Source organism: Pomacea canaliculata, linkage group LG4 (assembly GCF_003073045.1).
Source record: "Pomacea canaliculata isolate SZHN2017 linkage group LG4, ASM307304v1, whole genome shotgun sequence".
Classification (NCBI taxonomy): Eukaryota; Metazoa; Mollusca; class Gastropoda; order Architaenioglossa; family Ampullariidae; genus Pomacea; species Pomacea canaliculata.
The window spans coordinates 815929-832199 of record NC_037593.1 but is presented as its reverse complement, the minus strand read 5'-3'; the positions used below and the strand labels follow the sequence as shown (position 1 = coordinate 832199).

Below are 16271 nucleotides of genomic sequence, written 5' to 3'. Positions count from 1 at the left end.
TTAAAAGATAAACATGGTTGTCATACAAGCAAATTGTATTCATACACCTACAGTAAACATGGTCATGAGCAGCTTTTTGCAACACGACCATTTTTAAGAAGACATCATTCTACATTAAATGATTCATCACATGTAAAAGTATAAAGTAAAACAAAGAAATTGATGTCTCTTCTCTCCTGCCTTCCTTTTAATCTTAACTACAGTGTAAGATAGCATCTTGAATAAATGCTCAGGTTCTGCATTGTCCAAGTGACTTGATCGCCTGCTCATAAATATAAATACTCATGTTTTTATACAACAAATGATTAAATTATATCTTGGTTGAATGATCAGGTTGTATATTGTACAACATGAATTAAGGGCAGACCTTATGGTTGATAAATGACTGAATGGTCGATACTATTTAATGATAGTATGATTTTGTATTGATTCATACCTCATTGTTTAGGACCATTATTAAACATCTGACTGTACATGTCTTTGCATAAGTGGACCGACGTGGGTCAGAAAGCACCATCATGTGTCAGGCATACCGCCAGCTGTCCACCATCAGCTCTCGCCAGTTTTGCGTCCGCCTGGCCAGCGGAGGCGATCCCACTTATGCCTTCAATGTCCGCATGACAGGCGAAGAGGTGCATGGCACAAGTAAGGATTAGGAAATTGAAATAGTTTCTTCTTTCTAAATGCTTGTAATGCCTGTCGTGAAAATATTATGAGAGGAACACTACCCACACCTGCTAGTGACAGTAACACAACATTGTGTGCAATCAGAATGGTGCCAGCATGACAGGGAGACAGGCTGTTCAGTATATTGATGCGATTGAACATTTCAAATGGTAGTGGTAGCACAATGTACAGTGTTTCAATATTTATACTTAGTAACAAACAATAAAGACAACTATTTGTAACACATCATTTTAAAGAGCTTTTTTTAACATTTAAGTTAAGTGATTTTTTAAGAGATACAGTTTTTTTGTTTTCTCATACTAAATTCAAATGAATGATGGCAACTGTATGAAACAGAGATGTTGTGTCATGAATATAGGTCATGATGCATTCAGTTTTATGCCACCCTACCCCCAATGGTTGCAAGAAAAAAGTGCAGCCATTCAGCTGGATACCTTACATCTATGTAAACAAAAGCAAAAAACCCTTCAAAAACATGATGTTCAGTTGCATACGTTGAATACTTGAAGAAGAAAAATGAATAATAGCTATCTATCTTCACCATATAAGCTCAGACTGTGATGTTCTAAAACAGTTTTATACTGTGCGGCCTACGGAAATTCTTGGTACAGCAACCACTTAAAACTGGTTGTTAAAATTGGGCCTGAAGTGCTAAATGTGAATAATTCTGCTATATTTTAGGTGGGTCCTTTCGCCAGTTTCTCTGGCAAGTTGCCAAAGAGATCCAGAGCTCTTCACTCGGGCTGCTGCTTCCTGCACCTAGCGCTTCTAGTGGAAGCAGCAAGGGCAAGTCACTCTTTAAGCCTGGAAACATGACATTCTCAGAAGAAAACTTGCTTATTTTCTTAGGCCAGGTTGGTATGCTTGTGTGGATGGTAAATAATCAGGAGGAATTGAAGAAAAATTGTTCCTCAATATTTTAGGGTTTGAACTGTAAGCAAAGTTAAATTAAAGCTGTCTTTTTTTTTAAACTCTCTAGAATCACATGACCTGAGGCATTTATGGATAAAATGAGTTACTTAATTTTCACAACTAGATCTAAGTAGCCTAGTCACTTGTGCATTTAGAAACACCAGGAAACCCTCTGATTTTTAAATGTCTGATTCATGGTCTACAGAACCAAGTGATGCCAACTTTAAAATAAATAACCTCCTACTGCATCATTGGATCAATGGGTTTCCTGCACTAAGGATATAACGAGCTAATGCTTAAAAACGTTCTTAATTTAGATATCACTAGTCACAGTTCTAGCATTCTGTCTTTCAATGCCAGCTCCTTGGAATCACCATCAGAGCAGACATTCCACTGGGCTTGGACCTCCTGACTGTCGCATGGCGGACACTGGTTGGCCTGGCCCCAGATGCTAGTAGTGACCTCTACGAGGCAGACCCACTAACTTACTCATATATGAAGAGAATCGAAATGGTTTGTACCCAGTAAAGTATCGGGAGCAGAATAAAAGAAACTGGCTTTTCATAGAGCCATAGGAGTTGAGCTCTGAACGAGAGTATGTAGAGAGCAATTCTGCATGTTGGTAAACAGTTTAAGCAGCAGCTTTAACAAAATGTGTGTTCAGTCTTATGGTTACAAATGTTTAATCAGTATAAACTAGCTGCACTATTTAGTCAGAACTAAGATATTACCAATGATTCTGAAACTGTTCCACAACCACAGGTAGGTCATCGACACAGCACCAGCTGGTAGGTCTTGGATGTGTTTGTAACATGTGACAAAGGCTTTGAACATTATGCATTGTTGTCAGTCTGTCTCAGAATTATATCTTCTTATCATGACCTTTAACAAGTATCTGCATGAATAGCCACATTTTTTCATATCTTGATACCAAAAAAAAAACAAAACATTGATTGCTGGCTGATAAATCTTGACATTGTTGTATTGCACAAATGCACACTGAAATGCAGTCTGATGTAGGTGTGCACAAAGAGATGGACACAGAAACAACAAATAGTATTTGACAAAAACAATTCTTGAATCATGATTCAGTGTAGTGTTTCAAGATTCCAAAGGAAACTGGCTGTATTATCCTTGAGAAATCTGTTCTAGCAGATCAGCAACACATCATCTTGGTTCAGGAATTAGATCTTGATTCATTGCTGTTTACTGGTATTCACATGCCTTAGAGGTTTTATCAAATTATTCTGTATTCGAAGAATTACGTCTGGAAAATGAACTTTTTAATTAACTCTCTCTCTGTATGTTGTTTTGACCCTATGCTCCTTGAGGAGTGACAAGAAATAAACTAAACTACTAAACTCTCTGTGTATGTGTGAAGAAAATTTGCTGAAAATTTGAAACTATTCATCAAGCAGGGATAATGCATGACCTGTATGTTTGGGTTTGGGGTTTGGTTTTCTGTTGAGAACTTTGCATGTTAATGTTGTTTCTTTTTTGCTCATACATAAATGCATAAAAGATTACGAATAAAATATACCTCCCAATTTAATTACAAACAGGTGGAAACAGAGAGTGAGTTACAGGCCCTATGTGGGGATGTCTTCCCTCGATTTGTGTATGCCTCTCTAGATGGACGAGATGTGGAGCTTGTAACAGGAGGTCAGCATGTTGCTGTTAGGTCAGTTGCTGTGATGCCTTTCTCATTTCATAGCTATGTTGCTACCGCTCCTACATGCTCAGCATGCACTTAATGGCCTTTAATTGTGATATTTTTTAATGGGGCAGGGACAAATTTCACAGTGAATACACAGAAAAACTGTTAAACACTCATTTTATTTTATTTTTCTGCAGATGAAATCACCATCAGAAATGTAAATTATGTAGTACAAAACTTTGTAGATTAGAAAACTATTAGGCACACCTTAGCTTAACATCTCAGAACAGGAATAGTAGCATTAAATAGTTTTAAAGTAGCCGTATTTGAAGAAACATGAAGAATTAAGTAATATTATCTTCTCATCTAGTCTGAGTAACAGGCACCAGTATGTAGATGGCATTCGACGACTTAGAATGCGAGAGCTGACAAACTCATCACGAATCATGGCTGTCACTGTTGGCATGAGTACAGTATTACCACGGCAACTTCTTTGTCTGTTTACACCCTTGGATATGGAGCTTAGGACCAGTGGTGTGCCGGTTGTAGACCTTAATTTCCTGAAGGTAACTATTTTTTTTTTTTAATGCTTGGCTGTAACTTTGTTGTTTCTAGACGTACACTTGTTTTTATGCCTTTACACCTATTCATCAAGCAGGGATTTGTTGTTGATTGTTGGCACAAATGGTCCAACCAACATGCTTGCACCTGACAGTTACGCATTCTTTCAACAGCAAAAACAAAACAATTGTCTGAGGCTGCCAACACGTTATTTTTCAGTTGCCATCGTTAATCCAAAGGGGTCAGTACTGCACCGCATTAAGCATCAGTCAATGCTACTATGCTATGATACATCAATCTCAGCTAGGTGAGCTGTAGATTCCGTCACATAGGTGCGTGTTTCTCCTTCGGCATTCCTACCTGGTTCCTGCCAAAAATTTATTTATGAGCGAGGTTCAACAGATTATCCGCTTGCACTTAACCTTTTTAGTCCTACCCCCCTTAAACATTCTCACACTCATTCTCCCTATGTATCAGAGCCTAGATATGTTGAAGGGGTTAAAATACCAAGAAAAACACAATGATACAGACTGGTCCATGACAGGTAAGCACAAAAGTGCCTTCACTTTGACTACCTTTTCTCTAGAACAGCTTCCTGATATGTTCTGCAATAACTTCTGGAGTAAAACCAACAGCAGGACCAAGAGTCTCACATCTTCATGACCCACCTTCCGATGTTTTCTCTGAAACACCTTTAATGGAGTTTGTGCCTCTCATGGTACCGCAGGCCAGGAAGATCATCATAAACTCTCTGAGTAAATCCTGTTCTCTACACCCAGTACTGACTGACCTGCACAAGTGATGATTGCACTTATCACTGGAGCAGTCAGTCACTTCTTGTTTAAGCATGCCATTGTCCTGGTTGTATTTTAGCTTATGCATACACCGAAAGTAGACTTGTTGAAGACCTAAGCAGACTTGTACTGGCTGTCACAGCTTACAGGTACTACATAAGCAGACTTCTCCTGGCTGTCACCGTTACATGGAAGCATAGTCGGCAAAGATGTAGGTGCAGATGAGGCTTTTATTCCACACCATGCGACCTATCTGTATCTCCAAGGCCTTATCTCTACACACCAAGATCCGCATCTTTAACACAAACGTAAAGTCCTTCTATATGGATCTGAGACATGGCATGTGATAAACACCATCACCAACAACATACAGATTTTCGTCAACAGATGTCTGCGCGACATCCTCAACATGAGATGGCCTGAGAAGATCTCCAAAAGAGATCTATGGGAGAGAGCCAACCAAAAACCTGCCAGCTGTGACATCAAGAAGCGGAAGTGGGGCTGGATTGGTTACACCCTGTGAAAGCCGGCCAACAATTCTACGAGCTCTGCAAGGCTGGAACCCACAGGGATGGCGCAGGGTTGGGAGACCCAGACAGACATGGAGGAGATCGGTCCTCAGAGAGGCAGAGGCAGCTGGCAGGACTTGGTCCCAACTGGGAAGGAATGCTCAGAACTGGATCTGATGGCATTGTGTAGTTGCGGCCATATGCTCCACAGGATGTGGAAAGGAATAAGAAGACCATTACAGTGAAGGTTGGCTGTCCTGGGTTCAGCTCTTGTCGTAGACATGCTGTTCTTTCTCTGCATGTGGCATCTGTTTACAGGACTGGCTGCCTTGCCATGATCTTTATATATTTATTATATACCCTTAGTTGCTGCCTTGCCGTGGTATAGCCTTAGTTGTTGTTTCAGTGTAAAACATCAATTCTCCCCCCACCCCTCTCAGCCTAAAACAACAATTCCTCCTACCCGCTGTGGGGCAGCTGTCACATCTTACAGGTATCACGTAAGTAAACTTGTCCTTGCTGTCACAGCTTTCAGAAATCAGGGTTCCTGTGGAGAACTGGCTTCACTTGTGTGCGAGGGTCTGTAACAGTTCTACTGCCTGTACAACCAGTCTCAACACAAGTGGCACTACAGTAGATTTATTGAATCTTGCAATGTCATTCTTTTATTTTTTGCTTACCATGATTGTTGGTCCAACAATTTCTTCCACAATGTTTGCCATATCAAAGTATGCAGTAGCCACATGAAACTCTATGTTAATTTTTAACGTTATCCTCTGTCACATCAGTTTTCTTCAGTTAACTCAGTGTTTCATCACTGTGCTCTGGTTTAAAATGTGTACTAGATCATCTCCAAGTACAGGATGCTAGTGTTTTCATAATCCTGACCTCACCCCCCCAACACACACACACACCCCTTTTGGAAACTGACAGCTCTCACCCCCCAATGATTCATCAATGTCATTCAACAGTGTCACATAGGGGCCTACTTGAACCGCCTCACAGCTGTGAGTAAACCATCATTTTGCAGGTTGACATTGTGTGTGCATAGGATTTAGGATGTCCATTTCTTTCATTTACATCCAACTTGTCTTTTGACTTGCTTTGTCCTTTGTTGCATTACAGTGGCTGTTACACAGACTGTGACAGTTTGCATCTGTCACTGGAGGTAAATGATGTCCACACTGATAGTAGAAGTTTGTGGAAGAGTCCTGTATGAAGCTTACATATGGTCCTTTGTCTGCAGGCCCACACCATGTATCAAGTGGGTCTCATGGAAACTGACACTCATGTTGAGTATTTCTGGGCTGCACTGGAGAGTTTTAGTCAAGAGGAGCTTTCTCGCTTCATAAAGTTCGCCTGCAACCAAGAGCGCATACCCCAGACATGCCCATGCCGGGAAGGTGGACATGAAGCTACGCATGTGCCCCCATATCCCATGAAGATCGCCCCACCTGATGGTGCAGGTAAAATGAGATCTCTAATGATCTGCATACTTACAGAATCCCATTGTTGCCCTGTTCCTCAGCATGAGATTTCTGTTTGATTTGTGCTCTTTGGGATAATTAAGACCTGATCAGATTGTCTTTCTCTCACTATTACACATACTTCATATGCATGTTTGTGTTTTCAGGTGCCCCGGATGCACGCTACATTCGAGTGGAGACCTGCATGTTCATGATAAAACTACCACAGTACTCTTCTTTTGAGATTATGAGTCAACGTCTGCGCTATGCCATCAGCTGCCGTGAAGATCCCCTTAGTGGTTGATGCGGACATTAAAATGACGAACCTTTGAAGATAGATCGTTTACAAGATCTAGTAAAACAACCCACTTTGGATATTTCCAGTATTGTTCACTTTGTTTACATTGGTATTTCACTTTCTTTGGTCTGATGCTGCAGTATTGCTGGCTGCTTTTATTTAATGAAGGAAGGAATTGCTGTACCAGCATTGTGCCCATCACTAGCCAACACCAAATGATAAACAACTCATAAGCGGAGCTGTCCATTTTTTTACATATCTAATTCTAGGACATAGGTACATACAGGTCTGTACATTTAAAGGTTGAAAACAAAATTTGGAAGAAAAGCAGTCATTTTTGTCACCTTGTTCTCTGCTTCGTGAACAAAAATCTTTCTGCCATTGCCATGTGTCATGTCTAAAGACCAGAAAGCAGGTCAAGACTTTTGGACTTAAGTGTGTGTTTGTCTGTTGTTGTTTTTTTTTTTCAATAATTAAAACAGTGTTCAGGGCTTGGTTTCATGAGAGTCCATTGTGATACAGAGAAAATGCACAGACCGTTCCGTGTGTGACAGCCATTGGGCTTTCCTACAAGGCTCACTGAGATTGCAAGTTTGCTTTGGTGGGACCATGTATGATTCCAGAATGACCTGTAAATGGTGATATTATGAATGACCTATTTATTACAGAGTGAAAACACTGGCAGAGCCAGTCAGTACTACACCAGACGCTTTGAGCTGTCTCGTGTAACTCATCAATTTTTATCAGTGTCTTCAGTGTTGAGCATGCTTCAAGTGGACATTTTTGGCCTCCACTGTTAGGTTGATTTAGCTGTTATTTCAGTGAAGCAGTTTTATGTTTTCAAGTGTATGTGCTGTATGTGTGCTTTTTTTTAGGCTGCCTTTTGTACTGGGGCGCCTGCTTGTGATTATTTTGCAGCCATCAGAAAAGTTTGTATATATTCAGGTGCTCATTCACCTTTGCCCCAGATATTGACTTGTTGACTGGAACAGTCCACTTGAAGCTGCCTACAGCATTAAAGCTGATAACCATACACACTTCCTCTGCAATTACCTGCCTTCTTTTGAACATCTCTATTTTTATTGGTTTAAATTGAACCCTGGTCTATTTTAAGACCTTGTTCCAAATTTCTTAAGGTAAATTCTGAAATGTTCTTCATTTATTTTTGTTGTTGTTTGTGTGTGACAAAAGGAACAAGTTTGCACCAGTGGGTCCACACTGTTTTTTTTCCATTACTTTTTTTCATTTTGACAAATGAATGATGACAAAGCCTGTAAATTACGATGCCGGGAGAAAAGCCATAATTTCTTGGCAACATTTAAAATTGCCTAGCTGTAAGCCATGGTGAAAATGAGATCAGAAATGTTTGCTTATTCATGGTTGCTGTATCCAAGCCTACAGGTTATGTTCACTTTCTGTTGGAATCATTGCAAAACTGCTGCATCACACCAAAGCACTAATTGTTTGGACTCATGATTCGTTCAGCTGTGTTCCTGATTATAGGTTCATTTTTTTTAGATTTGCCAGCTTATTCTCTAAATGCTCCATCTTCTATGTTATTGGTGTCACATCGACAAGGTATCTTAGAATGTTTTTTGTTACTGTAGTGCTACACTGAAATCTTTCTTGCGCCAGTTGAATCATTCTTGGTGTGACAAGTGATTTTTGTTGTTGCAGTCTCATAAGCCATAGTCTAACAGAAAACACAGTACCTTTAAAAGTCTCATGAAAGCAAGTTGACTGTAGGAAAAGTGTGAATACAGACTCTGGACTGAATGTGGGGTAGAACACAGCAGAAGAGGCACAGGCCTTAACAGTGTGTTCTCTCAGTGTAATGCCTGTGCTCCAGAGCAGTCAGCACAAGAAGCATTTTTTTGCTACCAACTAGTCATCTCAATGTGTGAGTTATAGCAATAAGAAATATTTTTATCTACTCAGTCTGCCAACATTGTTCAGCATACTTGTCTTTATTCCAGCATCTTTACTTGTCTTGCATTCAGAGCACTTCAACATGTTCAATACTTGCACTTGTGGTCTGTTAAATTGCACGTCATCTGTCAGTGTCTGTAGAAATGTCTGGAATGTGTGGACTGCATTTGTGAAATATTTATGAACCTTGGCAAATGCTAAATGTGTGGAATGTGTGGACTGTATTAGTGAGATGTTTATGAACCTCAGCAAATCTTCAATAAGGTAGAACACACAAAGAAAAGATATTTGTTCACAGAATGTTTTCCCCACAAGGTTTGTCTTGTGTCCTACATAATAACCAGAAATATCTGCACTAGCATCAGATGTATGACAAGATATAGTTATATCAAATATGCCAGGCCTTCAAGAAATAATAAAAGTACCACATCTTGTCATTTATCCTGACTGGTGCTGCTTTATATATCAGTTGTTTGTGAAAATTTTCAGTTGTTAGTTAGGTGGGTGGTTCTGGCACGTGAGATTTTTATTTCCCCATGAGGCTGTGTAATGTGCCAATAATTTTGATTTTTTTTGCATATCATTGGTGTTTCGTGTGTTGCTATGTTTGATGTTTTTCCCTTCTACTCAGAATGCTAGCTAATTAACATCTCTGCTGTTGAAGGTTTTGTGTTGTATTTAATACTGTTATTTTAGTCAATACTGTGTTGTGTTGATAGCATCTAGCAGGTGTCTTGGGATGAAAAAAAGCACCTTGTGATATAAAAAAACAAACAAACAAAAAAAAAACCCTACTTGTGAAGGTCTTATCCCAGTACAGAGAGCTGGTATAGAATCAGACAGGCAGTCTGCTGCTACCTGCATCATTTGACATGCAGTTCTTTATTACTAGCTCCTGTATTTTTGTGATATAGATAGACTTCTGTTTTTACGTGCTGCAGGAACAATTTGAAGTACATCTAAGTTGACTGCCTGTGTTGCTAGCCTGCAAATTATCGTTGGTTTGAATAAAGTTATTTCCTTGCATTGAGTTGGACTGATTGAATGCTGACAGCTTCAAGGCAGTGCTCAGACTGTTCGTCTTATTTTTTAAAGATGTGCAGGCTATAGAACTACACAGCCACTGAACAGGAACATTGCCAAGAATGTAACATTTATGTAAGACATATGTTAGGCATAATATAACAGGTTAGCTTAATGAGAGATGCTTACTGTAATAACTTTTCTGTAGTAGTAATAGTTTATTCCCTTCTAGAAATAAATTTGTTAACAGCCCACTCCTAAGTAAATGATGGTATAGTCACATGATAAAGGTACAGGCTGTATATCAGTGTTATTCTACCTTTACCATGAGCTTTAAGTGACATCATAAAGAATACATGTATTTTCATAATTAAAAAAAGGACTGATGGACTACTTCAGTGCCTGGAGATTTACTTGGGCAAATTTCTGTAAAATTATGGGCTGTCACGTGAAATTGTAGTCTGGAAAAGGTGAAGTGTGCTATGGACTATTTGGACTGGAAATGCAAAGTAAAGCTGACCACTACATGCACAATCAGTAGGGATGCCTGGCATAAGCAGTCACACAAAAAAACCTCCCATGTGTTTTACCAAAGAATGTATTGAGGTATAGATAACTGGTCCTGATGATTTATGTGGCTGTGGGTTCTGGTGGACTGGTCCTTGCTGCTCAGATGTGATCATGCTGTCATGCTTTGCTTTGAAGTGACTTCTGTGTTATATAACTCCAGTCAACAGACCTGGCACAGTCTCAAACTTTCATGTTGTAGTTGCTCGAGTAGACAAACGATTTTTGAGATGTTGCATCAACTGGTGCAGGAGTTGAGTATCAGTCCCATGGAGCCATGTCAACTCCAGGGCCAGATCTCCATCTTGAACCCTGACTGTAGCATGACACTTAAGTACATATTGTGATGGTGGTCGACTATCCTCACTTGTTATCTCTGCTTCACTTTTTTCTACAGGAATTTCATTTTTCGTCTCTTTGAGTGGTGAAGTTACGTTGTCACTAATACTGTTTGCTGCATCCACAGAGTAATCTTTTATTTGAGCATTTAAAGAAAATGCTTCTTCATCTTCAGAATTATTTATCTTTTGCCGTTTCGCGGATACTGTTTCAACATGACCATTAGAACTCCGGTTCTTGCTTTCTGTATCTTTTCTTTTGCGTACCTGCTCAGTATTTGTTGCATTGATGCCAGGTGGGTCTACCTTTTGTTCATCCATTTGCCCACACAACATTCCTTCCTCTTCTCTGATGGTTGCTGAATCTGAAGCCACTTTTCTATCGACTTCTTTCTTATCAAGTTCTTTCATTTCTGACTCGCTCTTCTGCCCATGCTTGCATGACCTTGCACCCTCATCATGTGTGCTGCACTTGGTTCCATTGTCTGTCCCAGAAGTGGAGATTTCTACAGCAACAGTACCAGCTTGTGTGATCATGTCTTCACTGGTGCTTGCTACATTTTCAGAAACCATTTGTATTGAGGCTGCTGCTTGTCTCATTAGATGTCGACGCTTACGTCTTGAGTGGATCCAGGTGTTGTTGGCAGCTGTGATGGTCATATTGGAGAAGTATTTGTTGCTTTTTCCTTCCCGGCAGTGGATCTAGTAGTAAATAAATAGATATCCTACACTGCTCATACATGACTTATAACAGTGGTTCTCAAAGTATTTCGGACCGCGGACCACTTTACTTAAGTACAAAATATGGCGGACCACTAAGGCCTAAAAATCACTCTGTACTATGAATTTCAAATTTAAATTGCCGCATTTGTTTCAGTACAATTAAAAACTAAATGTCCTTCTGTGACAGTAGCATAGTAATAAGTTGACATAAAACTACTACCTCCTTATTTGTAATTAAAATGTTAATACGATGAATGCACCACTTTAAACATCACTTTGCTGACATATGATGACTGTCAGCCGCGGACACCTGACTTATGCCCGCGGACCACACTTTGAGAACCACTGACTTATAACAATCTGCTATAAAGCTGAGGTTTGACAAGTAAATGTTATAACACCATTACACAAAATATGGCAGCCATATTATGTCATTCTTACTACAGCTTGACTGCGTGCCTAATATTTACATTTGCGCTGCCCCATCTGCACATAATCCACAAACACTCTTTGAAAAACAAATCAAGTACTTAAAGCCTGTCAAAAATTGTGATGCAAATACACAAGTTATAAAAAAGTTTGACAGCAATAGTAAGGTAATAAGGAAAAGTCAACAAAGTCCCATGTGTGGGAGTTATTTGCTGTTGCTAGCTGCAATGAAAGTGGAATTCTGCTGCGGAAACTCACCTGCAAGTCGGCAAAGACTTGCTTTAAGAAAGATACCAGGCTAGAAACATGCTCTCGTCGTTCTCCCATCTGTGTTGGAAGGACATGCACGAGTGATTTTGATTTTTTGGCGTCTGTCTTATTTTTTTCAAACTCTGATTTCTGGGAAAAACAAATAAATTAGTTATAATGTAGCTCTTATAATGCACTAATACTGCAGTACAAAGGGTGCTGATACCATGCTATAAGCCTATAATAATAATAACAATGATGTTTATAGCACCTTCCTACCATCAAGGCAGGTTCAAATAGCTCTTCAATACACATACAGAATAATTGCTAGGGGCACAAGGTAATAGATTCTGGAACTGAGAAATTATAAAAGCTCAAAAAGAAAATGAGAAAAGCCTAAAATTATAAAATCCATATTTCTAAACCCTAGATTCAAATTCGATTACAATTAAAAGAAGTCTCCAAATGCAAATATATATATATCGAGAGAGAGACTGTCACAGCAAAAACATCTCTTGCTCTCAGATGTCTTATATTTAATCCAATTACCCATTAATTTCATATCTTCCATGTCAAACAATGTTTAGACAATGCAATTTCTGAAAGACTGCTCAATCCTTCTCGAGGAAATCTGTAGCTTTGAGGCTAAATTTTTTTTTTTATGAAGAACATGATTTTTATAAAAGTTTTCAAAATACTTGTTTTACTTACTGGAAAACTGACAGTTTTATCAAACGTCCATGCTAGACCCCAACGCATTGTCTTCCCTTGGCAGAAGTGTGTTGTTGCAATGTTGGGAACCTGAAAGTAACAAGTGATCTGCAGCTTCGGTTGGTTGGTGTTAACGCTGTATAAGCAGCAAAAGCCATATCATGGATAGCTGCAACCAGGCTTTGACTAGCAAAACTAATCACACACACTTGTCTCTACAGTTCTAACAAAACTGACAAAACCCTTATTGCTTTAGGTTGGAAAACATAATTCTTTAAGAAATATGCATTAAAAAAATTAAAACAAATATTCAAACTGTTTAGCTACTCATTCCATGACAGTCCATGACTCTTCCTGTTCCATGACAGTGCACATTTTCTTTTTACCCACTCTCTTCAAAAATGTTTTTAACTTCCTACACTGCCTCCTTTCTTGCCATTTCTACCTTGTATTGGTGCAGGATATCCTTCAGTGGACTTAGACTAGCTTTCTTGCCAAGCATGGTGGTGTACACTCTGGAAATTATTTTTTTAAATAAAAAAAATAAAAATTAGGATTTTAAAATTAGTTTACAAACATGACTTATTTTACTAATCTTGGTAACAGGATAAATAAGAATAATCTTCTCCAAAAGAGAACTTAATAGCAAGAAGACCAACCTCCCATAATCCTGATTATCTCCCCTCCAAGTGTGTCAAATTTTTACAGATCAACCACAGAAATTTATCTCTGGACTGCCTGTTTGCTGAGACCAATTCTAAGTCTCTTGTGAAATTGTAGGCTGTCAGGTTTTGGTGAACATCCAGAACCACAATAAAATTCTTAAAGTCAACAACAGACTGGTAATAAATTAGTTACTTTCTATTTCTTGCTTTTATGGCAACACTCCTTGACCTCCATTTTCCACAACTTAAAGCCATTAAAATGAAAATGCAATAGACCATAAAGTTTGAACTTTTTTATATCTGTCAATACGAGAGTTTGCATTGTCTGTTCTTCTTATTTAGAGGAAGAGGGGGAAAATTAATTGGTGTTTTACGCCAAGCCAGCAACTAAAGCTATATCATGGCAAGACAACGACCCCTGTAGACAGATGCCATATGCATAGAAAGAACGGTGTGCCTAAGATGACAGCTGAACCCAGGACAACTGACCTTAACTGTATTGTGACAGGTGTTAACTTTGCTTGATGTTGATAGTTAAACCAGAAGCAAATCTGTGCTTTAGCCTTGCTCTAGAAGTTAACAAAGAATTTGTCTGCTAGCAAAGATAAAGTCCATGGGACAACAAAATACATAAAGACACTGAAAAAGACAAAACATCTACCTGACTTTGTCTCCCAGAAAGATCGATTCCTCGATCATTCTTTTTACAAAGCCCACTTCCCCTCCCTCTGCTATGCCTTCCTGAGGACTAGCAGTAGAGATGGTTTGGGGCTCTGGTCTGTGAGATGTTCGCGATATCAGTCCCTGGGCCTCAAAATGGTCAACAAAGAAAGGAGGGTTGCACATACAGAAGTCATACTTCTTGTCGCTGCTTCCAATGATGCCTTCAAGGATCACACTGCTGTCAACTTTAACCACTACAGAAAAAAATCCCATAAGAATTACCAACCACATGAGTCTTACATAAGACACACTGCATTATGATGTTGAGAAAGGTAACACATCCTTATATACATGGTCTGAACTCAATGTGTTTACATATGCATGCATACCAACAAACATCAAAATCACTATATTCCCTACTATAAAAAAATCATGCAAAATACAAAGTCAAGGATTATGTGGCTTTTCATATTTCTTTGGAATCTAAACTATTAGATCATTTGCTAAAATGTCTTAAACATTAGAAATTGTACCTGTTACTTTTTCAGAAAGGTTATTTGCTGCAATATTTCTCTCAGCATAGTTAAAATTGACATCATCACTTTCTGTAGCTAGGAAGTGAACATTATTCCTGGATATGGCTAACAGTGGGTATATGCAGCATCCCCCAGTTCCTTCAAAGAATAAAAGTTTGTATTTAGCATGTGAATCAATATGATCAAAGCCACATTAATAGAGACTGGAAAGACCTTGTACAATTACTTATTATAAAAGATATAGTTGTCTCAGGTTGTACAGTCATTTCATTTAGCTGCCATCAACAGACAAAACTATGCTGCTTTTAAAAATGACATTTTTTTAAAAACTATATTTTGCAGAAGTGTGCACAGGTGTATGCATTTCAAAGTTCTTCAGTTTTTGCATGCACTCCTGCACTCACTTCCAGTACCCAGAAAAATATGCATAGAACAATTCTACACTCAATAGCTATTTGCTATGTGCACAGCATTGTTGCCTTGCTTTGTTAATAAGATTTCATGTAGTCCTGACAAGTGAGAAAAATATCAACTATGCAGGCAGATTGAACAAACTATTTTATAAGTTAACCTTTTCAAAAAGCTCATTTTTGTCAACATCTTACCATTTAAGGTGAGGCACATGAATCTAAAAATTCCCCACTCAGCCCTAAATGCACTAAACTATTCTGTCTCCCTTGGTATAAATAGCTGACCTGTGAGATTACAGCAGCTACAGTGTCTTTAAATGTAAGTTAAACTATGGTCAAAAACATCATCAAATAAAAACTACCCATCTTGATTGCACGACATCATTGAAATAAGACCAGAATCATATTATTATATCATACCTCACTGATTAATATGACATTATATTGTTTTGGTACCAATACTAATCAGTGGAAGTAACATTACTGAGATAATTTGTTGTAATATTGGTTATTACCAATATCGATTCCAGACAAGGTTTGTTTTCCCCAGTCACTAATGATATCTTCAATCCACAAAACGTAGTTCAATCGCAGGGGAAGAGTTGGTACAAGACGGTCAGGGGGAATCTCTATGTCGTAACTAAAATCCTCTTTCAGCAGGCAAGTTGTAAAAACTCTAATAGCATCAGGATTTTTAAAGTCATAGACGAGCTTCCCCGGTTTAGGCCCTTCAGACACATAGTTCTTAAACTCGGGATAAACTACAGACAAGGCCTCAAAATTTGGTTTAACGAACTTGTAGCGATTTCTCGGATGCATAAATTTATTTAATGACATAATTGAACAAGTTTGTGTCACAATAACATAAAACACCAGAACGTTATTTCTCAGTGTCTTCCGAGTACAGGTTCTCAGTTTTGTGAGGAAAAAAGAAGAAACAACTTTCTTAAGTAGTTATAGTCACTCAAATCCCCCCCAAAATATTATCCGTTCTCAGATTGTCTGCATTTAAACGTTTGTATGAACAAGTCATGTGTGTGATGATTTACATGAAGCAAATTTGCCAAATTTTGGACTTCATAAAACGCATCGTTACGGTCTCATTTCGTTTTCAGGAGGCTGACATCTTGGATCTCGTTGAAGT

General features: G+C 38.7%; 2 protein-coding genes across 5 annotated transcripts in view; one reads left to right on the top strand and one right to left on the bottom strand.

Moving 5' to 3' along the window:
• Positions 1–9837, top strand: part of LOC112561768 (probable E3 ubiquitin-protein ligase HECTD4) — a 67425-nt gene extending 57588 nt beyond the window's left edge. For all 4 annotated transcript variants that reach the window (XM_025234463.1, XM_025234461.1, XM_025234462.1 and 1 more), the window contains exons 60-66: positions 490–645; positions 1369–1541; positions 1960–2112; positions 3162–3280; positions 3627–3822; positions 6367–6586; positions 6754–9837. In XM_025234463.1, coding sequence (XP_025090248.1) covers positions 490–645; positions 1369–1541; positions 1960–2112; positions 3162–3280; positions 3627–3822; positions 6367–6586; positions 6754–6890 — 1154 coding nt within the window. In that variant the 3' untranslated portion in view covers positions 6891–9837. The remainder of the gene's footprint in view (positions 1–489; positions 646–1368; positions 1542–1959; positions 2113–3161; positions 3281–3626; positions 3823–6366; positions 6587–6753) is intronic.
• Positions 9838–10416: 579 nt separating this feature from the next.
• Positions 10417–16256, bottom strand: LOC112561775 (U6 small nuclear RNA (adenine-(43)-N(6))-methyltransferase-like). Its single transcript, XM_025234492.1, has 7 exons — positions 15643–16256; positions 14715–14855; positions 14180–14435; positions 13299–13368; positions 12854–12943; positions 12152–12292; positions 10417–11443 (listed from the first exon to the last, which is right to left on the bottom strand). Exons 1-7 carry the CDS (start codon positions 15962–15964, stop codon positions 10595–10597), a joined length of 1869 nt encoding a protein of 622 aa, XP_025090277.1. The 5' UTR covers positions 15965–16256; the 3' UTR covers positions 10417–10594.
• Between the last annotated feature and the right edge of the window lie 15 nt (positions 16257–16271).